The sequence below is a fragment of the Spermophilus citellus genome, assembly GCF_964194105.1.
Source record: "Spermophilus citellus genome assembly, chromosome: 18".
Classification (NCBI taxonomy): domain Eukaryota; kingdom Metazoa; phylum Chordata; class Mammalia; order Rodentia; family Sciuridae; genus Spermophilus; species Spermophilus citellus.
In genome coordinates, this window is record NC_138200.1 from 36,952,004 (window position 1) to 36,977,100 (window position 25,097).

Sequence of the window (25,097 nt, forward strand, 5' to 3'; positions counted from 1 at the left end):
CCATAGTTATGAAGTCTGTTAGAAGAGATTTGTTTTGATTGTGACAAACTGCTGTTGTCTGATAAAGACATGTTCTATCAGCACCTCCTCTTATGCACCGATGCTTTAAGAGATTGACTCCAGGGGCTGGAGATGTGGCTCAAGTGGTAGCGCGCTCACCTGGCATGCGCGGGGCACTGGGTTTAATCCTCAGCACCACATAAAAATAAAAAAATAAAGATATTGTGTCCACCTAAAACTAAAAAATAAATATAAAAAAGAGAGAGAGAGAGATTGACTCCAGGTATCCAAGACACAGCCACTTACTTTTCCATAAGTTCTTCTGCCCCTCCTTTTCATCCCAGTATCTCTGAATACGGCAGTAAGAACTGCTCCGAGGCTCTGTTGAGTATTAATGTATTGCATACAACGTCTGTATGTGTTTCCTTTTGCCCTTTGGTTTTGCAGAGGTCATTTTATCTTAGAGGTTTTTTTGTGGGTTTTTACATTTTTTTTCTCCCAGTTCTGGGAATTAACTACATCCCAAACTCTGTTTATTTTTTATTTTGAGACAGTGTCTTGCTAGGGTATCCAGGTTGTCTTGCCTTAGCCTCCTGAGTCGCTGGGAGTGCACCACCACATCCAGCTGTGTGTGTGTGTGTTTTGTTTTGTTTTTTTTTTTTTTTTGAACTGTGGTAAAATGTACATAACATAAAATTTACCATCTTACCCAGGCATGGTGGCAAACGCATATAATCTCAGCAACTGAGGAGTCCGAGGCAGGAAGATAACAAGTTCAAGGCCAGCCTCAGCAACTTATTGAGGCCCTAAGCAACTTAGGGAGACCCTGTCTCAAAATAAAAAATATAAAGGATTAGGGATGTGGCTCAGTGGTAAAGCACCTGGGTTCAATCCCCAGTAGCACCAAAAAGAAAAAAAAAAAAAAAGACAGGGTCTTGCTAAGTTACGAAGGCTGGCCTCAAACTTGCAGTTCTTCTGCCTCAGTATTCTATTGCAGTCATTTTTCAAAGACATTCATCTGACTACTTAATGGCAGCTCCTGTTCTGTTTTGGTAAGCAAAATGCCAGGAACCTGCTTTCTAGTTTGTATGTGAGATCTTGGAGTTTTGGTGCATTCCGTTCCACTCTTGGAATATAAAAAGCTGCTCAGGAGAGCAACGTGGGTGAAAGAACACAAGGCGACTCGGGTTTTCATTTCACCAGAAACCTGGTAGGCCTTCTCTGGGTCTGCTGATAGGTCTGAATTAGAGAAAGGCCTGTGTGCCGAGGCAGGAAGTGAAGGTCAAGGGTCCTAACAAAGGTGCCGCCTTTGTTGGGGACCTTTTGACAGTTAGTAAAAGCTGAACAAAGGGACTGGGGTCCAGACATCTCAAAATGACGCCTGAGCCTGGAGAACCAGCCTGTGGGACCTGAGTCCCCGTAAGACTCACAGGCGAGGCCGTGTCCTTGTGCTCCTTTTTTCACAGGCACAATCTGGAATCTGAAGGACGTCATTCCGTCTAAGAGTCAGGCAGAGATCATAAATGCCATACTAAAGATCTTATCCGAAGTCTTGGAAATGGATGCTGGCGAAATAGTTATTCGGATGAAGGAGGCTGAAACTCAGAGATTAAAGATTGCGGCAGAGACTGAGGAAACGTTAAAGAATGTTAATGGTGATGATTTGATTGAAGACGTTGAAATGGAAGAAATTCCTCACAAAAGAAAAGTCAGAAGGAAAAATTTTGTTTCCGATTTACTTCCAGTAAGTCAGATTGATGCTCCAAAACATGGACTAATACAGCAGTTTTCTTTCAACAGGTATCCTTAGCTTTACAGAAAAGTACTGTAGCAAAGTGAACTTCAATAAAAGTTAGTCATATTTTCCCGTTGATTCTCATTAGAACATCAGAAGTCTCTCCCAAAGAGAGGAAAAAAAAAAAAAAACTTTTGCCTAAATGAAATTTGCATACAGGAGAGAATCTCAGATGAGACAGACCAATTATTTTGGAATGCTTCAGAAATAACCCAGTTATTGCAGGGCACTGTGGGGTACACCTATGATCCTAGTTACTTGGGAGGCAGAGGTGGGGAATTGCAAGCTTGAGGCTAGCTGCAGCACCTTAGTGAGGCCCAAACCAACTTGGCGAGACCCCCTCTCAAAGTAAAAAGGGCCTGGGGCTGTGGCTCAGTGTTCAAACACCCCTGGGTTCAATCCCCAGTACCAAAAGAAAAAAAAAAAAGGTTGTCTTCCTAAATCTTCTGCCTCTCTCTTTGGTTCCACATTATCTCCCAGATTGTCTTCAAACTAAAGGAATTTGTTCTTTGCCAGATTGTCCCTTGTTTTCTGGTCTCTCTTATTTAAGTGTTTAGCCTTAGTAGAATGACAGGCCAAACCTCTACCCACTGCTGACGAGCAAAGGTTGGACGACTGTGGTGTGCCTCTGCTGGTGGGCATGTGTGGGGGTGAGGGTGAGTCGGGGTCAGGAATCATTTCAGCCAAGAGAAACCTTCAGCAGACTTTGGGAGAACATTTCTCTGGAGGAGGAAAGAAAATGGGCTGGAGGACAGAGGATTGAGCTTTATTCATGCTCTATCCTTGACTGTGCTCCTGATGGTGAGGATGGATGATTAAGACATGGTTCCTGTCTTCAGGGACCGCTCCTCCAACTCAGGAAGACAGAGCCACACAGCTGTGGTCGTGAGGCCTGTGCTGAGAACAGTGACAGAGCTGGGCCTAGATTTCTGAGGGAGTGGTTTCTGTAGAGTCATGCGTCTCATCCCTGCCTGGAGCAGAGGAGGCGGCTGGCTAAGAAGGCTTTGGGGACAGAGTGCCTGCGCTTTCTTAGAAGGCAAAGAGAGCAGCAGCCTGGTGAAGGCCCCTGGCATGGGTAGGAAGAGGACATTCCAGTGTGCTGCTGCCCGTCTCCATCCTGGCTCCCAGGGACTCCTTAAGGGAGTAAATATTGTTACGTAGAGCATTTATTTTTATATGAGTTTTGTTTGTTTGTTTTTTTAATAGAGGGGCTCGGTGGTAGAGAACATGCTTACCATGTTCAAGGTCCTGGGTTCACACACACAAAAATGTGCTCATAAAGTGCAGTGTTTCCTTCAGCAAAACTTGCCTTTTAAAGTCTTGACCTACCTGAGTGGCCTAGCTGATTAACATGCTGGCGGTTCAGCGAGCCAGCGCCAAGTGCCAGTGGGGTGCTAGCACCATGCTCACGCGTGCCAGGAATACAGATGTGGAGTCAGCTGTGGTCTTTTACGCTGCCTAGTGGTTTCTGCTGGAGTCTTTTAGAATTAAAACCCTTAATCACATCATTTAATAGCATAGCCACAAATATATAAAGAAAGCTGTTTAATGTGTTTTTTTTAAAACACATGCCAAAGTAGAGTACCCCCTCCCCCACCCCCACAGTTATCATTGATCCTGTCGTAATCTGTTTGATTTCATCTGTTTCCCACTCACTCTCCCCTTTCTCTGTGGTTACTTGAAAGCAAATCTCAGATGTCATAACATTTCATCTAGATTGATTCTTTTTGTCAGCTTGATAACAATAAGCACAGAAATGTTCTGAGTAGCAGTTACATAAAGTAGAACCTAATTTCCTTCTAAGCCTCATCTTCAGACATTCTACATACATGAGAAGAGGGCAACAAGTCTCTTTTAGCTTGAATATACTCTGACAAAGGTTTGTTGAGTTGAGTATCACACACACATAAAGAGGAACAATTTTATTTATATTGTTAGTAGTAATAAATGGAACACAAATGTAGGAATCCATGAGTTACATCTATTAAATTAGAAAATTGCTGTTTTTTTTTGTATATGTGTGTGTTTATGTGTGAACGTGTGTGCATGTGGTGCTAGGGATTGAACTCAGGGCCTTGTCAGTGCTAGAAAAACACTCGTATCACTGAGCTACATCCCCAGACCTTTTTTAAAATTTTATTTTGATTCAAGTTCTCACTTCTCACTAAGTTACCTAGGCTGTCCTCAAACTTGGGATCCTCCTGCCTCAGCCTCCTGAGTAACTGGAATTACAGGTGTGTGCCACCCTGACTGACCCCCTCCTCTTCTTTAAAAGGACATAGCTTAAAGTTGCAGTTAAATTCTTGGGCAAAGAAGTTGTTAGTGAGGTTTTTAAATGAATGGGAGCATCCTGGAAAGGAAAATGGGATGGTGTCTAGGACTTATCAATGTGCTTGTACCCTTGGATCCAATATGTCTGTCTGAGGAATTAAGATATCCCAGTCCATTTGGCCATCTGTATCCACAGGGGATCAGTTGGTTTCAGGACCCTGCTTGGATTTCAAAATCCTCAAATGCTGGAGTCCTGTATATAAAATGGCATCATTGTTGCATACAGCCTACACATGTCCTTACGTGTGCTTTCAGTAGTCCTTAGATTATTTGTACCACTCGGTATAATGTAAATATTGTTGTTCTTGTTTAGGGGATATTAACAAGGAAAAAGTCTGTGAATGTTCAGTATAGTACAATTTTTTTTTCCCAAAAAAAAATTTTAAATAATTTTTTTAGTTGTTGATAGACCATTATTTTATTTATTTACATGCGGTTCTGAGACTCAAACCCAGTGCCTCACTCACACCAGGCAAGTGCACTACTGCTGAGCCACAGCCCCAGCTTTTTGATCCAAAGTTGGTTAGGCAGGCACAATGACATGTGCGTGTAGTCCCAGCTACATAGGAGGCTTAGGCAGGAGGATCAGTTGACCCCAGGAATTTGAGACTGGCCTTGGCAACCTAGTGAGAATCTATCCAAAAAGAAAGGAAGGAAGGAAGGAAGGCAGGTAAGTAGGTAAGTTGATTTGGCTAAATCTACAGAGGTAGAACTGAGAATCTGAAGGGTTATTGTAATCTGAAATATTTCATGCTAGTGGAGTGAGTGCTTAGTAAGTCACAGTGTATCCATTTAATGGACGGTTACACAGCCATAAAGATGATTAGAACACTGCTAAAATTTAGAAACATTTCGACAATAAAGTATACATTGTCTTTAGTGGGTATAGTCTTTTGGAATATCATTGTGTCTATTTCACTTTTCCATTGGTTATTTAAGAATTTAGGTTGTGTAAATTTAAGTATATAAATTTAAATACCCATTTTAAGAAATGTTAATTGGTGAAGTTAAATTGATGCTATATATTTTCAGAGAAAAATGTCTTCCTCTTTTTTTAATCTTAAAGGAATATTTATTTTCATCTTCAAAAACAGCCAGGAAGCAAGCTGTTTGCTCCCTGGCGAAGCTCTGTTGGTCATTTAAGGCTTTTAGCAGTGTTATTAATGCAGTCTTTCCAAGAGGAAGTCAGTGTCCTAAAGCAGGTTTGCTGTGTTTAAGTGCCTGGCGTCTGAAATGAACTTTTGTTTTAATCTTAGTATTTTTGACTTCTTAACACATTAGATTAAGTTTCAGGGTGAATTTAGTTCAAAATTCCTGAATACCTATCTGTTCTCTCCAGCTCACTAAGCAACGCTTTAGAGAATAACCATGCAGATAGATGGAATCCCAGTTAACAGTGGCCTGCTTGACCGTGCCAAGGGAGTGAGAATGCTTGTTGGTACTTCAGTCCTTCATAGCTTTTCTTCTACCTACCCCACCCCCATATTCTCCCTTCCAAGTGCAAAAATCTTCTAGTGGGGTTTCGCTAAGAAAATTCATGCAAAAATAATTTGGCATCCCCCCTCTCCTTTTTTTTTTTTTTTTTTTAAGCCCACTGACAAGGAACTGAGAGAAACCATAGCAGTGCTGACAGCTCAGCAGACGGCTCTGGAAATTGTCGTCAACATGTGCTTCAGTGAAGGTTTGCTCCCAGTTGACATGTAGACCTTTCCCCCAGGCGGGGCGGCTTCCAGGGGATTTCCTTTAGCATCCAGCTACAGGTGGTCTGCACTCTTCCCAGATCCCTCTGACGACGAGTGGGAAGAGCTTTCCAGCAGTGACGAGAGCGATGTGTGCATGGAGAACTCCTTCAGTGAGTGTGGGGGGCAGCTGCTGTCCCCACTCTGTCTCTCCCATGAGATTCACTCTGCTCTCACCAACTGCCTCATCCCAAAGAAGGTAAGCCGCCTTCGTTCTGGGCTCTGACAGAGTGTGGGGAAGTCTTCAGAGAGCTGTGCATCCTGTGTGCATAAGCAGTGAGCACACACTTCCAGCTTGAACAGAACCAGCAGGCCTGGAAATGAGCCAAAAGATCATTCTTTCTTGATCATCCTCAACATTTTACTTGGAAGTAATGTGTAGACGTTTCATAAAGAAATCGTGTGTAAGATGAAGATCTCTGACCTTTGCCCTACTGCCTTTTTTAAACCTAGGTTTTTGAGAAAACTGCCTCCCCAAACAATGTTGCACTTGACATATGTTCAAGGAATCCTACGTGGAAACCTTTGATTAGAAAGTAAGAACTTTATTTTTAAATTTTTTTTTTAAATATTTATTTACTTTTTTCTTAGTTATTGGCGGACACAACATCTTTGTTTTGTATGTGGTGCTGAGGATCGAACCCGGGCCGCACGCATGCCAGGCAAGCACAGTATCGCTTGAGCCACATTCCCAGCCCCTTAAATTTTTTTTTTAAAGAACTTTTCTTTTTCAAAAACGTTGGTCATGGGATGGGGCTGTGGCTCAGTGGTAGAGCGCTCGCCTAGCATTTGCAAGCCCTGGGTTTGATCCTCAGCACCACATAAAAATGAATAAATAAAATAAAGGTATTGGGTCCAACTACAACTAAAAAATAAATATTAAAAAACAAGTTGGTCGGGGCTGGGGCTGTAGCTCAGTGCTAGAGGCCCTGGGTTCAATCCTCAGCACCACAAAAATAAATAAATATATTGTGTCCATCTACAATTAAAAATATATTTTTACAAAAAGCTGGTCATTATGTGAAGTGTTAGAACATTAAATAAAAATTTCTAACTCCTCCCAAGACCCAGAAGTTCCTTATGGCTCAGGAAACGGTGTACAGCAGAACCCTTCTGTGCGTGAACAGTTTGATTAGCAGATTAACAGCCCACTTTACAATTCTTTGTGACCTGCCCACGGACCCCCTTGTACTTACAGATATTCCCAGTCAGACCTTGAAGCTTAGGTTAAAAGTTAACACTGAGTTCTGCTGGATAAATTTTAAAGAGGCAGCATCATTTCTCTTCCTTTGCAGAATGAACACTATTCAGTGTAGAGCCCTCGTGTGTCTTCAGAGTCTGGTGTCACTCCTGGATGTGGACCATCTGGGAGGAGTTCCAGCCCTCCAAACACTTGCACAGCACCTGTCACAACTTCTTTTTTCTCAGCCAGGTAAATATTTAGGAATTGATCAGAAAGACTACTGGGACAGAGCAGAATTTTTAAGGGGCAGACTGTGGACTTCGTGATTGTGTGTTGTCTAATCATCAATCCTGCAGAAACCTTCCCAGTCACTAGCAGGCGTGTGTTTACAGTCACCAGTGGTGAGAGTCAAACCAGGCGTGCCAGCAGGGATTGGGGGGGGGGGGGCGGCGTTTTTTTCTTTATTAGAATTATAATTATTTCCAATTATGTCAGGACAATTAAGGCTGAAATCATACATAACATCAGGTCCTCATTAAGATATTTTGGCAATTCTGTATTTTTTTCTTAATTATAGGAATTTAAATTTGACTGGGTAATACATACATTGTATGTGGAACAAAATTCAAAAATTATTAGAGGATGTAAAGTGGACCATGTTACTCCTTTGTCCCAGTCAGTTTCTCTCCCAGAATCAAGTCACCATTTTCTTATATTTGGTTTCAGAAAGATTCTCTGGGACACTTGGGGAAAGGAAAGAGGTGGGAAATGGTATAAAATCACACATAATTCTATACCTAGCTTTTATCAAACCCGTATCTCTCTCCAAACATTTTTGCAGTGTAGGAATTGAATCTTTTATTTACAGGTCTCTGATAATGGATTAATTTCATTTGTACTCAGAAACCTAGATAGGATAACATACCATGGTTAAACTTTTTTTTTTTTTTTTTTTTTTGTGGTATCAGAAATTGAACCCAGTTCCTTGTATATGCTGGGCAAGTACTCTACCATTGAGGAAAATCCCAAACATATATATTTTTTAATTTAACAGGATTTAATTGGTCCAGTAATGAATTGAGTAGCCCTTAGGACCAGTACAGATTCTGTAAGACTCCCTTATTATTTTTTGGCACCAGGGATTGAGCCCATAGATGCTTACCCACCCAGCCACATCCCCATCCCTTTTTATCTTTTATTTCAATAGAGTGTCTCACTAAGTTGCTTAGGGCACCGCTAAGTAGCTGACTTTGAATTTGTGATCCTCCTGCCTCAGCCTCCCTAGTCACTGAGATTACAAGCGTTCTTCTCCATCACACCTGGCTGATTTATTAAGTGACCTGTCTGTATCGGGTTTGATACATGTTCTTTTAACAGATTTCATAGTCTATTATAGTAGAATCCCATTTTAACTCAATCTGGTTCAGCTGGAGGAGCTCACGCAGTCCCTCTGAGCAGTGGCATATTGAGAGGCTTGTCAGCCTGAGCAGGCCCAGCAGTGACTGTCGCTTTGTATTTCTCTCCCAACCTTCATAGAGACCTTGCATGTGGTAGGGGACGCTTTCACTGACCTTTGCTGGCATTCTGCTTCCCATCAGTCCAGCAAGATGTCCCGTGGGGTGGGAAGGAGGAGCCCATATTGCTGGTGCCCACAACCATCCACCCATTCTTATGGTCTGAGCAGAGGGCAGGACTGAACAGGGAAGTCCACAGCCAGGGCCTCGGGTGAACAGGCCATACCCCAGACTTTTACTGCTTCCAAGCCCTGCCCAACCCTAGATCTACAAGCTGCCCATCTCTTGCCTCCAAGCCATTTCTCAGTCCAGTCAAGGTGCCCCAGTCCCATCCCCAGCAGCAGGAGGAGTTTGTTTCAAGTGAAGTAAACGCACCTGCCTCAGCCGGACAGGAACACTTGGATGTGTTTGTCCTGGCTTGTCTGGCTGTGTGCACTCATTGAGCTGCACATTCATCAATGCACAGACCACAGGAAAACCACACCAAGCTGAGTCCTGGAGAAGAAGGGAGTGTTTTGAATTGTGGGGAAATATAACTAAGCACTTTGATCTTAAATTAATTCCAGTTTCATGACTTTTCGTTTTTGTTTTTTTGTGGTGCTGGGGATTGAACCCAGGGCCTTGTGCATGCAAGACAAGAACTCTACCAACTGAGCTATATCCCCAGCTCCATCTTTAAAAGAATAATAATAATCTTTAAAAAAAAGTTAAGAAATATGACGTGCTGCTAGGTTAAGAACGTTTTAATATTTCCTGAGAGCTATAATGTTATTTTTATATAAATCACCTACTGCAGGTCACTGTCACATCAGTAGTTTTGAAAAGCTCCCTATCTAATGATGTGGGCTCCATTATTCCCAGTGATTTGTAATTTTAATTGATCTCCCATGTATGAAAGGGTTTGGATTGCAAACAGGGAAGGTTGTTGCTGGGGAAAGATTGCCATTAAAATGCCTCTGGACTGTCCCCATTGCTCAGAGTCTATCCTTGTATACTATCTGTGGCTTTTGTATCCCTTAACATTGGTATTCAGAGAAATGGAATTAAGAAGTGGTTCAGAAATAATAATAGAGCTGGGTGCAGTGGTACACACCTGAGATCCCAGACCTCAGAGGCTGAGGCAGGAGGATCGCAAATTCAAAGCCAGCCTCAGCAACTTAGTGAGGGGCTAAGCAACTCAGTGAGACCTGAAAGGGCTGGGGTTGTGGCTCAGTGGGTAAGTGGCCCTGGGTTCAATCCTTGGAACCCAAAACAAATAAATAATAATAGTTGTTATTTGTTTTGGAATAGAGTAAATTTTCTTAGAATGAAATCTGATTTAAAAAACAATCACACAGTATTGAGACAAGATATTATAATGTAGTCCTTCTAAACCTTTGGGATTTATTAAATAATGTAATCCTAGAGATTCTATATAGATACTATGAACCGTTATTGGAAAAGCTTTGGTGGAGAGGACAGGCTAAATTTCTCTACTTAGAGTTAAAGGTAGGTATGAGGTTCATATAACTCTAACTTATCCCCCCCCCCCCCGGCTAAAGATGGGCACAGTAACTTTATTTATTTATTATTATGTAGTACTGAGCCTGGAACCCAGTGCCTCATGCATGCTAGGCAAGTGCTCTACCACTGAGCTACAATCCCAGCCCTTCTTTTTTTTAAATGTTTTTTTAGTTGTCGATGGACCTATATTTTTTATTTATGTACTTATATGTGCTGCTGAGAATCGAACCCAGTGCCTCACACTTGCTAGGCAAGTGCTCTACCACTGATCCACAACCCCAGCTCTTCTATCTAACTTGTTTTAACTTTTGGTTTTGGTTTTGGTTTTTGCAGTGCTGGGGATCAAACCCGGGCTTTGTGCATGCTCAGCAAGTGCTCCTCCACTGAGCACTACAGCCCCAGCCCTGGCTTGTTTTATTTTTGATACTAAAATACAGAATACAGACCTGAATAGCTACAATATTTGTGATTCTCTGTACATACCTACATTATATTTGTGGCTGACATCAAGGATAAGAAGTGTTTTTGTAGTATCTTTGTCTCCTTCATTAAAAGCTGTTGATTTTCAAAACATCAGATCCTTAGCTATGTTGTGTCTTTGTATTGGGTCAGTTGGTCAGTTTTTGCTCCATTACATGAGTTCTAAAATCATTTAGGGTTTTCTGTTTTCCCAGATTCTGGTAATTAGAAAGTTATTTTTTTGGTTAGAATGGTGGTATCCCATCTAGGATGCCTTTTCAGAATGCTGAAAGTAAGTCTGAAAAACTCACAAATACAATTTGCTTCTTGATTACTCCTAGGCTGATTATTTACCTACATTTAGACCTGCTACACATTCTTAGATATTGCGTAGCATTCTTGAGGGGGAAGGACATTTTGAATTAACCTCTTGTCTACCTTTTGTTGTTTACCTAATTTCCCTGACAACACCATATCTGTTGACCTTTTACTGAAAATTTAGCTGAAAAGCAAGGAGGTTTAAAGTGCCTTCCCCAAATCTGGATATTTGGCCAAAAATATGAATTAAATAAAAATCGCCCAAGCATTTTCCGTAAAGTGCAAATTATACATAATGTAAAATGGTGTTTAGTTCAGATTATCATTCTAGATCTAAGATAATGTTATTTTCCTGAGAAAGAATGAGAAAAGATTGAATCTGAGATTTGTTTTTTTTGTTTGTTTGTTTGTTTGTTTTTTTACTGAGTAAGTTTATCATGACACAACTGTAGCTTAATTGTTTTATGTGGAGTTTGTGAATTTCTAGGGCTACTCTTGGAGCATTGAACCAAGAGCCAATATGGTAACTTCTTAAAGTTAAATAGTAACAACCTCACATGAATTTTCAAGAGCCTATAATAGGTGCCAAATGTTGGGAAATATACTTTATTGTCCCCTTTTCCTGGAGAGGAAGCTGAGATTTAGAAAGGTTACGGGGCCTCTTCAGATCATTCATGGTTTGGCATATGTTCATTGAGCACTTACTTTATGCCGTACACTATCTAGGTCCTAGGAATAGTGGTCTGAAGAGTTAGGCAGGGGCACTTGTTTGTGGAGCTTGCATTCTGACATAATGTTTAATGTAATTTCAGCTATAAAGAAAAATTAACAGCAGAGTGGTGTGAAGTGCTGGGCTAAGCAAGTGCAGAAGTCCTCTCCGAGGAGGTAACATGTGACCTGAGACCAAAGTGAAGTGGCAAGGGTCACATAATGTCAGGCAGGACTTCATCCCCGGCCCATCTGATCCTAAATCTATCTTGTTCTATGGCCTGTGATAATTACAGGAAATCCCCTGCTTTGGTGCATAATATATATCTGAAAATGAAAGGACCAAAAAATTAAATAAGCTTTAAAGTTTGTGGGAAGGAACCAAGCATGGTGGTGTCACCTATAATCCTCTTGAGTCAGGAGGCTGAGGAAGAGGATTGCAAATTTGAGGACAGCCTCAGCAACTTAGTAAGACCCTAAGCAACTTAGCAAAACCCTGTCTCAAAATAAAATAGGCTAGGGATATAGTTCAGTGGCAAAATGCCCCTTGGTTCAATCCCCAGTGCCCCTGAAAAAAAAAATTGTGGGAAGTCACCTCTTTATCTCTCACCCAGGCAACCTAAAAGGGGGTCGGGACTGGGACAGGGTCCCAGGCACCACAAGATTTCTATTGCTATACGTATGACAGACTACCCCAAAATGTTATAGCTTAAAACAACAATAATCAAGCTGGTCATGGTAGCTCAGGAGTTCAAGACCAGCATGGGCAACATAGCGAGATCCTGACTCAAAAATCAAACAACCAATTTGTTATTTCACTGTTCCTCTGGGTCGCCCATTTAGGGTACCATGGACATTGTCTCCATTGGTGTCTAAAGCAGTGAATCTCGACAGAGACAATTTTGCACCACCACCTGCAGGGACATTTGGCAGGTCTGGAGGTATTTTCGATTGTTACAACTTGGAAATTGCTAGTGGAATCTAAATTATTTAGTCCAGGGATGTGATAAACTTCCTACAGTGCACAGGAGACCCCTGTGCCTACATGACAGAGCATTAGCGATCCTGTCCTGAGTATCCGTAGCGCTGAGATGGAGGAAGACTAATCTAGGGCCTCTGCTGGAAACCTTGAGGGCTCGGGGCCGCATCATCGGAAGTTTTTTACTCGTTTGAAATTTGGTGCTAGAACTGGGAGGCAGAACACCCACAGATGACCCCTTCATGTGACCAGGCTTCCTCACAACATGGTGGCCCAGCTCCAAGAGCTAGAGTTAAGGGAGAAGAAGGTCATAAAAGCAAATGACTTCCATCTGACACACACGAGTCATTCGCTTTTAGGCCCCATCCTGTCATTTGTATGTTTCGTTTGTTGAGAAATCAGAGAGTCCTACCCAGACTTAAAGAGTAGAATAACAGACTCCACATCTTTATCGGAAGTGGCAGGGCTCCAGGAGATCACGCAGAACTGGGAATACTGCTGTGGCCGTTTTGGAAAGTACAGTCTACAGCACCAAGGGAATTGCTTTCCTTTCCTATAAGAGGGGACGGGGAGCCAGCTTGCTGCGTGACCCTCCCTGGCCTGTATGTGGCTGTGTTGGCACAGTTGTTTATGGCTGCTCTTGGGTCTATCCTGCATGGCCAGAAAGAACAGCTAGAAAGAAGTGGTGACGAGGAGCAGGAATGTGAAGGAGAAGGTGGGTCTCTGCGCAAGCAGCAGTTCTTCCCTCCGCTGTGTCCTCGGTGGACAAGGAAGCACTGGACAAGGAGGTGACTGTACCACAGGCATGCCCAGCACCGTGACGGGGCTCTGCAAAAGGCTGGACTCAGTTCAGGGCACTGGCTCAGGCTCATCATGTGCCAGAACATGGATAACATGAAACCAAGAGCCCACAAGTCGAGGACCGTCTGTGGGACACACCCTTGCTGTGACAGTTCCACCAGGCCCTAGCTTGTCATTTATATGTTTCATTGTCAGAATTGGTGCACACTGTACATCTGGGCTTAAATACCTAGATTATTTTTATTAATCATAGCTGATGAATTTACTTAACATGTTCTGTTTTGATCCTGTTTCTTTTTCTACAAAATAGCTTGTCCTGGAGAAAGAGAAGACTTACATTTTATCTTCATGTTTTGTTTGTGTTTTAGATTTTGCTAAACACGATGACTTTCTAGAAGCCATAAGTGGTGCCTTGCGGGCCCTTTTACAAACAATGGCCTCCAAGAACATTTCTCAGGTAGGGGTTTTAAGCTTTTTTATGTGAAACTTAAGAAGATTCTGTATTATGAAGGTGAAATTAACTAATTTTTTAAAACCCTTATTTCTATTACAAGAATAATGTACAATCTTTGTAAAAAGAAAACAAATGCTTGAAATAGAATGTGAAGCAATACACACAGGTGCTTTTTTTATTGATTTAAGTTCTTGTTGGATACATATGTTGAAAATATTTTCTGAATATCGTTGGCTTTTTTTTTTTTTCTCTTTTCCTTTTGTGGTACTGGTGATTGAAGATTGTGATCTTAGGGTTTTTAAAATATGGATTCATGTTTTTCTTTTATGCAAAAACCAATCTTTACATGATAGGAATCCCTTCAGATTGGTTTCTGTGTCTCTTTGACATGGACTCTACATTCAAATCCTAGATTTTTTATCATTTTTTGCTTTTCAAGTTAAAGAAAATGTCTCAGACTCAACTTGTAATTTTCCTGCTTAAAACGTGAAAATATTTTTCTAAAAGCCCTGATTTCTTTAGTGGAAAACTGAATTTTGGGGGGTTTATGGCCACCATGTTGTCATCACTTTTAAGCCTTTTTGTTGAAATAGCCAGGGAATAGCAAAATAAAGTTCACACTGGTATTTCCAGGTTAAAGAAGAAGGGTATGATGTTTTGCTGTGTGTGTGTGTGTATGTGTGTTTGTGTGTTTGTGTATGTGTGTGTGTGTGTGTGTGTGTGTGTCTGTGTTGGTGGTGCTAGGAATGGAACCCAAGGCCTTGTTCATGCTAGGAAAGTGCTGTACCTCTGAACTACCTCCCCACCCTAGAGTACTGTGTTTTAAAGTTGCTTGAAAGAATTCTGTGTATGCTTATAATAAAGTTAGCTGTAGTTTTCACCTTTATAAATAAGGGGGGAATATTACTTTTGTGTGTGCTTGTGTGTGTGTGTGAGACAGAGAGGGGGGGCAGGGATTAAAGTAGGCATGCTCTACCACGGAGCTACATCCCCAGCCCTTTTAATTTTTTGTTTTGAGACAAGGTCTCACTTAGGTTGCCCAGGCTGGCCTTGAATTTGCAATCCTCCTATTTTAGGCCCAAGTAGCTGAAATTATAGGCATGCACCACTTTGCCCAGCAAAAAGAAATTACTTTTTTGTTAGCTTTGTTTTTTTCTTTTTTAACACCCCTGGATTTAATTAAAAAAAAAAAAAAACTTTTTTTAAAAACCATGAAATAAAAAACAGAATGATAAAGACTAAAAAGGTAGACTATACTAGGCACGTGCTTTACCACTGAGCTATGCCCCAGCTTTAAATATCTTCTCTTTTTTTTGTGGTGAAACATCAAATTTGCTGTTTCATCCATTTTTAAATGTACACTTCAGTGGTGCCAAGTGTGCACTACTGCGTACCCATCACCACTGTCTTCACACGTTTTTCACTTTGCCAAACTGAAACTGAACCCATTACGCACTGACTCCCTTCTGCCCTGCTCTGGTAACCACTGCTCCCCTCTTGTCTGTGATCAGGTAGTCTGGGTGCGGTTTCTCCATGATACAGCTGGCATATATTGGAATCTCACTCTTTTTTTTTAATACAGTACTGGTGATTAAGTCCCGGGGCATTCTACCACTGAGTTACACTGGCAGACTTTACTTTTTCAAGATTTTGAGATGAGGTCTCCTAGTAGTGCAGCTCTGGGGCCTCCTTTTCTCCAGGGACCTTGTCTTTGATCCCTCCAAAGCCACCCTTTAGAGCAGTGCTTCCCAAACCTTATCAGAGTTTAATGGGAATGATGTTTTACTATTAAGTATAGCAGGTGCTATTGATTTCATGTTAGTATTGTATTCTTTATTATTTAAAAAGGTTTCTTTGTATGTTTGAGGATTTTTTTCCAAGGACATAATTTTGGGCCCTCACTTTTTATGAAATGGAAATGCTGATAATATATAGTCCGCCATATGGCTTTTGGTGGGGATCAGATAACCTTATAACCTTATAGGAATACAAAGTGTTTATTGATTTTTCCATATTGTACAGGTATCATTTTCTGCATCAGTCTGATAATTAAAAAAAATTACTCAGTTTATGCTCAGTTAATGGTAATCGTTCATACATATTAAGATCTTTAATTATTAGATTAGTTGTTGTAGTCAGCTTTTCATTGCTGTGACCAAAAGTCCTGCCAAGAACAATTATAGAGGAGGAAAAGTTTATTTGGCACACGCATGGTTTCAGTCCATAGACCGCTGGCTCCATTGTTCTGGGCTCAAAGTGTGGCAGAACATCATGGCAGAAGAATATGATGGAGGAAGGTGGCTTAGAATATGGCATCAAGAAGCAGAGAGAGACTCCCCTCACCAAGGACAAAATATATATATACCCCAAAGGCTAACCTCCAGTGAGTCACCTCCTCCTGCCACACCTTCTGTGCCTGTAGTCACCACCTATTGGGATTAATGCACTGATGAGGTTAAAATGCTCTAGCCCAGGCCTTTCACTGCTAAACTTCTTGCATTGTCTCACATATGAGCTTTTGAGGGACATCTCATATCTAAACCGTAATGTATGTATACCACACATGAGCATAAAGTGTTCAAATCGGAAGAACTCTGACTCTCCCAAGCTTCGTAGGGAGAAGAAACCAAGAGCTTGGTTTGCTGAGTGCCAGCAACCCCCCTAGAATTCAGCTGTCTTGCTTCCTGTCCGTTCTTTACCTTGTTGGTTCGTACACATTCTGCAGCTTCTTCACGAATCACCTGTAGTGGTGCAGCTTGTCTTTATGATTCACAGCAGCCTCGTCCGAGCCATGAGGAACCTGTAGTGCTAGCTTAGTTGTTGTGTTGGTCACTTTCTCACTGCTGGGACCAAAAGTCCTGACAAGAACAGTGACGCCGCTTTTGACTTATGATATTTTCTGAGAGCCTGGCCCATAGTCTGTTGCCCGTAAGCAATGCCCATGATTGAGAAATGAGTATGAGATTTAGAATTTATAAAATTTACAAATAATAACTAGTGAGTGTTTTACATGCATCATTTACTCCTGTCACAACTGTGATGAAGACTTTTATCACCCTCATTTTACCAATGGGAAAATGGACTGCCAAGTGGGAGTGAAGCTAGGATTGGAGCCTGGAGTGTCTGGCTCCAGATCCAAGCTCTTCATCACCACCCTGTGCTGCTTCTCACCAAAGATTGCCTATGTCCCGACAGTCACGCTCTTTCATGGTCCTTGTGCCTAAATATGTGCTCATATTAGATTTAACTCCTAGGCACAACGGCGCATATCTGTAATCTCAACAACTCAGGAGACTGAGGCAGGAAGATCACAAGTTCAAGACCAGCCTGGGCAATCTACAAGACCCTGTATCAAAATTTTAAAATTAAATAAATAAATAAAGGACTGGGGCTGGGGTTGTGGTTTCGTGGTAGAGCCCTCTCCTACCTTGTGTGAGGCACTGGGTTTGATCCTCAGCACCACATAAAAATAAATAAATAAAATAAATATGTCGTGTCCCTCTATAACTAAAAAAATGTCTAAAAGTAAATGAAAAGGACTGGAGATGTAGCTCAGTGGTAGAGTACCTCTGGGTTTACTCCTCAGTATTGAAAAAGAAATTATATTAAACTGAAAATTACCACCACTTGGTGGAAGCACTATGTAATATCAGTCTTTAATACTTTATGACAAAACATATTAAAGTTCTTACCTTGTATAGGTTCAGCCTATTTTTTAAAACCTACATGATTCTGTTATACTGTCAAAACCTTTATGATCAACATTAAAAGGGAATTAAGATCTTAGTCTGTGTACATCTGGAATGAAAGTCTTCAATGAAACTAATAGGACCTGAAGCCCCTCTTGTAGATTGGATAATGACACTGATATGAACGGGCTCGTCTTAGCTCAGAATTGCCAGCTGTATTTGGGAATGATCAGAATACGTAATAACTTCTCAGCCAGGCGTTCCTACCGCTCCCGGCGCCATACAGCTATAGAAGAGATGCCATCAGCCCTGGCTTCATGTGCTCCTGGATTTGGTTGAGTCTAACCCTGGGAATGCTCCTCTGCTCTTCCAACAGTGCATGACACCTGATCAGCTGATGGCCTTCTGCAAGGCAGGCATTCACAGTAGCAACATTGGGGTCAGAGTGAATGTTGTTAGCATTTTAGGAATCACAGGCAGCGTCCTCGCCAAAGAAGCTGGTACACTTGAAACTCTTAAGGTAAAACAATTTGCTTCTAACCTAAGATGTTAAAATTTTATAAATGGAAGAAGTGTATCTGTTGGTGTAGGATTTTTAAAAACTTCTGTAGCATGATGAGAAGATATCATATCAGAAAGTTGCTAAGTTATATTACTAGAATGTGCCCTTTGGCTTGATCTAGCTATGGGTATTAGCTAAGTGTGTAAAATGTTGAGCCTCATTTTGTCATTTAACTTTACTCTGGAGATACCTTTTCAAAAATAAATTTGTCTTCAGTGAAAGACCAATTGCAGAATTTTTAAAGATGTTATATTTTCCTGCTGATGAAAATCCACCTAATACATTTCTGAGAAATACAAATAATTAATCACTCCACAAATTACAAACAGCAACTCTGGTAGCGCCAGCACACTAGGAATTCACTAGACATGTTTGCTTTCAGCACTCGATCTCAGCACAGTTGCTCAGGAACTGCCCTGCTAGAGGTACGGCATCACTCAACGGTCAGCAGTAGTAAAATGACCCTTCATTGCACTAAAAACTGCTAAAGTGCTGATTGCTGACTAATGGTTGATAAACTGTTTATATAAAGCACCTCTTAACCTGCTAAAAACTTTATAGTGATGACTAATTATTTTAAGCAGCATCCCTTCAGAAAAATGATACATGAACATAGCAAGAAATTTCAAACAGTACAACAGTATATAATGAAAAGACTGACCTCCACTTCTAACAGTGTCCCCATTTGCCACTGTTATCTGTTCCTTCTGTATCCTTCCAGAGATGTTTGGTAAATGTGCACACAGGTGAGAGTGAGCCAAGCTTGGCTACGTGGCATGTGTGTGCAACACACAGATGAAATGGGGGTGTGGGGTTGCTCCTTTGCCCATAAAACTGGCTGCCGAGGTCCATTCTAGTTGAACAGCAAGTTTTTCTCAAATATAAAGTTTTAAAATGTTCTTATTTAGTCATGTTTCCAAATATGGAGGATGAAGGGTAAAGAAAAAGTACAATGAGTTGTGTGCCCACAGCAGAGTTAACAGTTACCATTCAATCCTGTGCTCGTCATGGAGTCTCTGCTGGATACGTTAAAGTAAATGAAAGACAACATGGTATTTGGCCCCTGTGGCTCAGTAAGCATCTCTTAAAAATAGGGATAGTTCCTTATGTCATTATCATGCCTCATACAGTTAACAGTTATTTCTTTTTTTTTTAAATTTTATTTTACAGTTATTTCTTAATATGTCTAGTATCTGTTCTGTGTTCATAATATTCCAGTTGTCTTGAGAGAGACCTATTTAGTTTGTGTGAATCAGTAAATTCCATATGTTTGATTTGGGATCTTCTCTGTCTCTGTTGATCCAGAACAGTTCTCCCAGCACTATCTACTCTCAGCTCCTGGATCAGTTAACAGTGTTCAGTTTTCTTGATTTATCTGATGGTTTTCTCACGGGATTGGGATTCTTCCTTTATCCTCTGTATTTCCTGGAATTTGGAGCTAAAGCTGGATTCTGTTCACATGAATTGTTTTTAATAAGACGGCTTCATAGGTGGTTCTTTGTGCTTTGTGTTACATTCTAGAATATGACATGTATACACTCTCTTAGAGGTTATGTAGACCTTGTAAATTTAGATGAGAAAACTGAAGCCTGGCGAGGTTGACTAACTGTCCAGCAGTCACCCTGTTACTTAGGGCACAGCTGGACTTTGGGCTCAGTGTCCTGAGCATTTCTGTCCCCTCCCCATAATGCTGAATTGCACACCACCCTCGAGGCATAAAGGGTGATGCAGAGTAGCCAAAGTAGAGTGAGGTTACCCTGGGACAGTCCTTTGCGAGCTAATCATGCAGGGAGAAGGAAAGAATGGATGCTAAAAATCAACAGTAAATAAAGCAAAATGAGATGAAGTGTTGGGTTATTTTTTAAATTATCCTAGTGTTTTTTACATACTTTTAAAAGCAGATTTTTTTTCATTACAGATAAGGTTTCTATGTATTTTAATATCATAGAGAATTGTATTTGAGAGAGGGAAAGAGAAATTTAATGATTTTCAAAGTCAATTTTTCATATATCATTTATGGGTCTTCATTCACTTTACCTAGGAACCATAATATGTTTAGTTTATCTTGCTGGTGTTATAATTGGTATATTTATAAGTATTTGTAAAGTGTTTGGTCCTTTAAAAGTTTTCATTTCTCCCCTGGTGTTTTATAGAAAACAGTGTGTATGAATCATTGCCTCATTTGAAGTTCGCGTTCATCTGGAGGCTGACCTTAGTCATGTTGTAATGTGTTTGCTGTTTCCAGACCATTGGGCACTTTCTGCTTGAGGTTGCCACCAAAGATCCTTCCCTTGTGGTAGCAGGAGAAGCTCTGGATGCTCTCTTTGATGTTTTTGCAGATGGTGAAGAAGCTGAAAAAGCCTCGGTTCAAATTAAATTGTTATCAGCTCTGAAAGAGTTCCAGCCAGTCTTCAAGATGAAGGTTTGTAGCTGTCTTATATGAGTGCACGGGTCTCGGCATTCTCTGGGAAAGAGGGTGTGTGTAGTTAGCACCTTGCAGTTTAGAGGCCTGTGCCTGTCGAATTCCTGTAAATCTCAGTGATTAACATTGCAGTTCATCCCCAGTACTTTGTGAAATGCTTCTTGACTGAGTCATAGCTCCACACCGACTGTTGAATCACTGTAATTGGAGACAGAATGACATCTGACAAGTTCCTCATTTCTTTAACACGTTAGTACGGTTAAAGTACTTTATATAGCCAGGAGTGGTGGCACACGCCTGTAGCCCCAGCTACTTGGGAGGCTGAGGCAGGAGGATTGCCAATTTTGAGGCTAGTGTGGGCAGTTTGGCCAGACCCTAGCTCAAAAAAAAAGTGTTTTTCAAAAGGACTGGGGATGTAGCTCACTTATAGAAAGCTTGTCTAGCATGTGTGAGGCTCTAGGTTCAATTCCCAGTCTGCAAAAGGGAGGGGGTCTTCATATACATAAATGCTGTAGTTTATAGCTAACAAAGCACTTTCATGTACATTTTAAATGTATTTCATATCATACAGTACATCAAATCTTGATTTTATTATTATGGAAATTTTCTTTTGAAAAGAGGCAAACTCAAAGTCCTCCTATCCTGGAGAATGTAGCTATTACTACCTTTATTAGCAATTTTATCTATTTATTATGTTTATAACAAATAACAAACCTAACTTTGAATCAAAAATAATTTCAAAAACCTTTGGGGGGGACAGGTAGGGCAGCAGCCAGGATCTTTGTGTATGTGTGCATGTGGGAGCGCTACAGATTGAACCTAGAGCCTCACTCATGTTAGCAAGCACCTGCTCCTCCACTTTGATACACCTCCACCCTGTAGGCATTTTAAAAACAAGTTGAATCATGTGTCAATTTTTTATCTAAATTTCAATTTTAAAATTATGTAATTCTGAAAAAATACAAATATTTATCATTGTATATTTTAGGGTGGTTTTTTTTTCCTTTTTCATAGTGCTAGGGATCAAACCCAATGCCTCAAGCATGCTAGCATGAAATTCTAGTACTGAACACATTTCCAGCCCAATATTTTAGATTTTAAATTAGACATTTGCTTCTGTCTGTTCAATCTATTGTTCAAATTGATTTATCTACTTAGTCTGCTTTGCAGCGGTAATTACATTTCTCACTATTTCTTTTCTCAAAGGTATAGAGCCCTAATGAAATTTTTTTTATTAGCTGGAAGGCTAACCTACAGTTTTGGGGTTTTGTTGTTTTTTGTTTTACAGTGCTAGGAACTGAACCCAGGGCCTCGTACATGCTGGGCAAGTGCTCTACCCCTGAGCCACATCCCCAGCCCCCACCTGCAGTTGCTTATGTGAAGCCCTTTTGTGGGAAACCAGCCACAGTTGCATTGAAAAATGTTTAGTACCTATTTAGCCTCAAGTTGCATTTAAATATAATACCACACATTCTATTAAGAACTTCAATAGAGCAGTGTTTCTCCAAGGTGCCCTCTTTTTCTTTTAAATATATGTTTTTTAGTTGTAAACAGACACAATACTTTATTTTCATGTGGTGCTGAGGATTAAACCCAGTGCCTCACGTGTGCTAGGCGAGTGCTCTACCTCTGAGCCACAACCCCAGCCCCCAAGGTGCCCTCGTGAAGGTACCAGCAGCACCAGCAGCACCAGGTACCTTGTTGGGAATTTTTTTTTTTTTTTACCAGAAAAACTCTTTTTTTTTTTATTGGTTGTTCACCACATTACAAAGCTCTTGACATATCATATTTCATATATTAGATTGAAGTGGGTTATGAGCTCCCAATTTTACCCCAAATGCAGATTGCAGAATCACGTCGGTTACACATCCACAATTTTACATAATGCCCTATTAGAAATTGTTGTATTCTGCTACCTTTCCTATCCCCTACTATCCCCCTCCCCTCCCCTCACATCTTCCCTCTCTACCCCATCTACTGTAATTCATTTCTCTCCTTGTTTATTTTCCCATTCCCCTCACAACCTCTTTTTTTTTTTAGTTTTTTATTGGTTGTTCACAACATTACAAAGCTCTTGACACATCATATTTCATACATTAGATTGAAGTGGGTTATGAACCCCCAATTTTACCCCAAATGCAGATTGCAGAATCACGTTGGTTACACATCCACAATTTTACATAATGCCATATTAGTGACTGTTGTATTCTGCTACCTTTCCTATCCCCTACTATCCCCCCTCCCCTCCCCTCCCATCTTCTCTCTTTACCCCATCTACTGTAATTCATTTCTCTCCTTGTTTATTTTCCCATTCTTTGTTGGGAATTTTCAACCCCACCCCCAGACCCTCTGCATCAGGAACTCGGTGGATGGCCCACCAACCCATTTTTTTTTTTTTTTAAGAGAGAGTGAGAGAGGAGAGAGAGAGAGAATTTTTAATATTTATTCTTTCAGTTCTCGGCGGACACAACATCCCTGTTGGTACGTGGTGCTGAGGATCGAACCCAGGCCGCACGCATGCCAGGCGAGCGCGCCACTGCTTGCCACATCCCCAGCCCCACCAACCCATTTTTTTAAACAAACCTTCCGTGTGATACTGTTACACACTAGAACTTGAAAGCTATCTGTCTAGACCAGAGGGGAGACTTGTCTCACATGCCGTAAAACTCAGTTTTTAAAAGTCTAGAGTTATTTTTAAAAGTCTTGGTTATTTTTGTAACTATCATTTTAAAGATGTACATTTTAAATTATCTTTATTCTTCATGTTCTGTTTACCTTGGAAGTAAAACTGTTTTACCACATTCTTGCAGCGGTCTTATTCAAAAAAATGATTTACCCCAAATGAAATACTTTATAAATAAATTTTTTTTTCACAGATACGAAAAGAAGGGAGAGGTAAATACAGCCCAGATCAGCTATGTGTTCTCGACAATGTGAAGATGAATTTGAGAAGGTTTGTTGCTTATCAAGAAACTATTGAGAAAAGACTAACTTCTTGAACCACGGGAAGAGAGATCCGGGCTAGAGGATGGAGCTCAGTGGAGAGCACTCGCTTAGATGTGCAAGGCCCTGGGTCCCTCTCTCCACTGCAAAGAAGAGAGAGGGGGAACGACAAGTTCTTCCCCAAAGTATTTTTGGCTGAGAATACTAAAGAGATTCCTTTATATGTTTCTTAGAGGCCTTTTTTAATGCCTTTATTCTGAACATTAATTTGAGGTTCAAATCCTGTCAGAAACTCCTGGTTAAGCCTTGAGATCCCCGAGCATTTCTGGTGTGCTCACTGTTGTCCCCAGTGTGTTGTCATCACTCGAAACAAAACATGGAAATGCAGCTCAGCCTCAGGTGGAACGAAACCTCAATATCATTGTCCTTGAATTTTGCAAGAAAGGAAAGCCCAGATCATTGCTTGGGTATTTTATTAAAGCCTGTATCACTTTATATTAGCTGAATCTATAACTGAAATATGAAGACAAACTTTGCAAAGTATTTTTTTGGTATGAAGTAGTATGTACCAATTATGAACTTTTGTGAAGAAATTAATGAATTGTGTTTGTATGTCACCCTCCAAAGATTGTACTGATGAGCTAAATGAGGTGATCGCCATCCTCTTAAACAGGAAGGTCTGATCAGCTATTGTTTTGTAACACTGCCCCTTGATTTAATTTGATAATAGAATGAGAACTGGTAGAAAATATTTTTGAATAAATGACTTTTTAATTGAAAGCTTTGTGTCTTACAAAACCTTTTTTACAATCTTTTTTTCACCAAATATTCCTATTCCTGGGTGGTTTGCTTGCTAAGGAATATGGCCTCAAATATATGAGACCTGAAAAAAGACTGACAGCAGGACTTTCCAGTATTACCTCTCAATATCCTTGAATGACAGTGGGACAACAGGGGATTGAGGTGGAAATTTCAATGCACGTCATTGGGAGGAGCCCGTGGCGCATCTCCGTCACCCAGCCATTTGCCGGATCAGAAGAGTCGCCAATGGAGATTTGAAAATTTATCATTGATGTATATATGTTTATATATATTTTTTAAATCATCCAGAACAGTACCTTAGAAATACACAGCACTGTGTGGGGGGAGGAACTCCGTGGTGATTCTTTGTTTTAGAACTTTTTTTTTTTTTTAAGATTGAGAGTCTTGCTGTGTGGTTCAGGCTGGCTGGGTCCTCATGGGTTCAAACAATTTTCCTTCCTCAACTTCCCGAGTAGCTGGGACTCTAGACAGGCACTGCTGCACCTGACCAAGGATTTGGGGGTTTTTATTTTTTTAACTGAGTGTAATTTTTCCAAGCGTGTGTACATTGTGTAACACTTAAATCATGTTAAACATTTATTTTCTCAAGCATTCATCTTTTTTTTATCTTAAAAACCTATGAAGTCCTTTCTTCTGGCTTTTTGACAAGTTAGGATGCAGTGTTGTGTTATCTGTAGTCCCCTGCTAAGCAGTGGCATACCAGAACTCCCTGCTCCTATCTGATCAGCCTTCCCCATCCCCCTCACCCCTCAACTCTCCACAGCCTCTGATGACCACCATTCTGCTCTCAGATTCTATGAGATCAACTTTTAAGAATTCCACATGAGATTATGCTATACTTGTCTTTCTGTGCTTGGCTTATTACACATAATGAT

At 40.8% G+C, this 25,097-nt stretch overlaps 1 protein-coding gene across 2 annotated transcripts in view; it reads left to right on the forward strand.

Annotated features, from left to right (window-relative positions):
- The window catches only part of HEATR3 (HEAT repeat containing 3), a 34,589-nt gene extending 10,409 nt beyond the window's left edge, over nt 1–24,180 (forward strand). Inside the window, exons 7-15 of one of the 2 annotated variants that reach the window (XM_081273771.1) lie at nt 1,467–1,744; nt 5,717–5,807; nt 5,907–6,064; nt 6,319–6,401; nt 7,161–7,297; nt 13,699–13,787; nt 17,850–17,993; nt 20,375–20,457; nt 23,334–23,470. In XM_081273771.1, the coding sequence (XP_081129897.1) occupies nt 1,467–1,744; nt 5,717–5,807; nt 5,907–6,064; nt 6,319–6,401; nt 7,161–7,297; nt 13,699–13,787; nt 17,850–17,993; nt 20,375–20,428 (1,034 nt within the window). In that variant the 3' untranslated portion in view covers nt 20,429–20,457; nt 23,334–23,470. Of the gene's footprint in view, nt 1–1,466; nt 1,745–5,716; nt 5,808–5,906; nt 6,065–6,318; nt 6,402–7,160; nt 7,298–13,698; nt 13,788–17,849; nt 17,994–20,280; nt 20,458–23,333 lie in introns of both variants that reach the window. The other variant, XM_081273770.1, reaches the window with a different exon arrangement.
- Nucleotides 24,181–25,097: the final 917 nt, after the last annotated feature.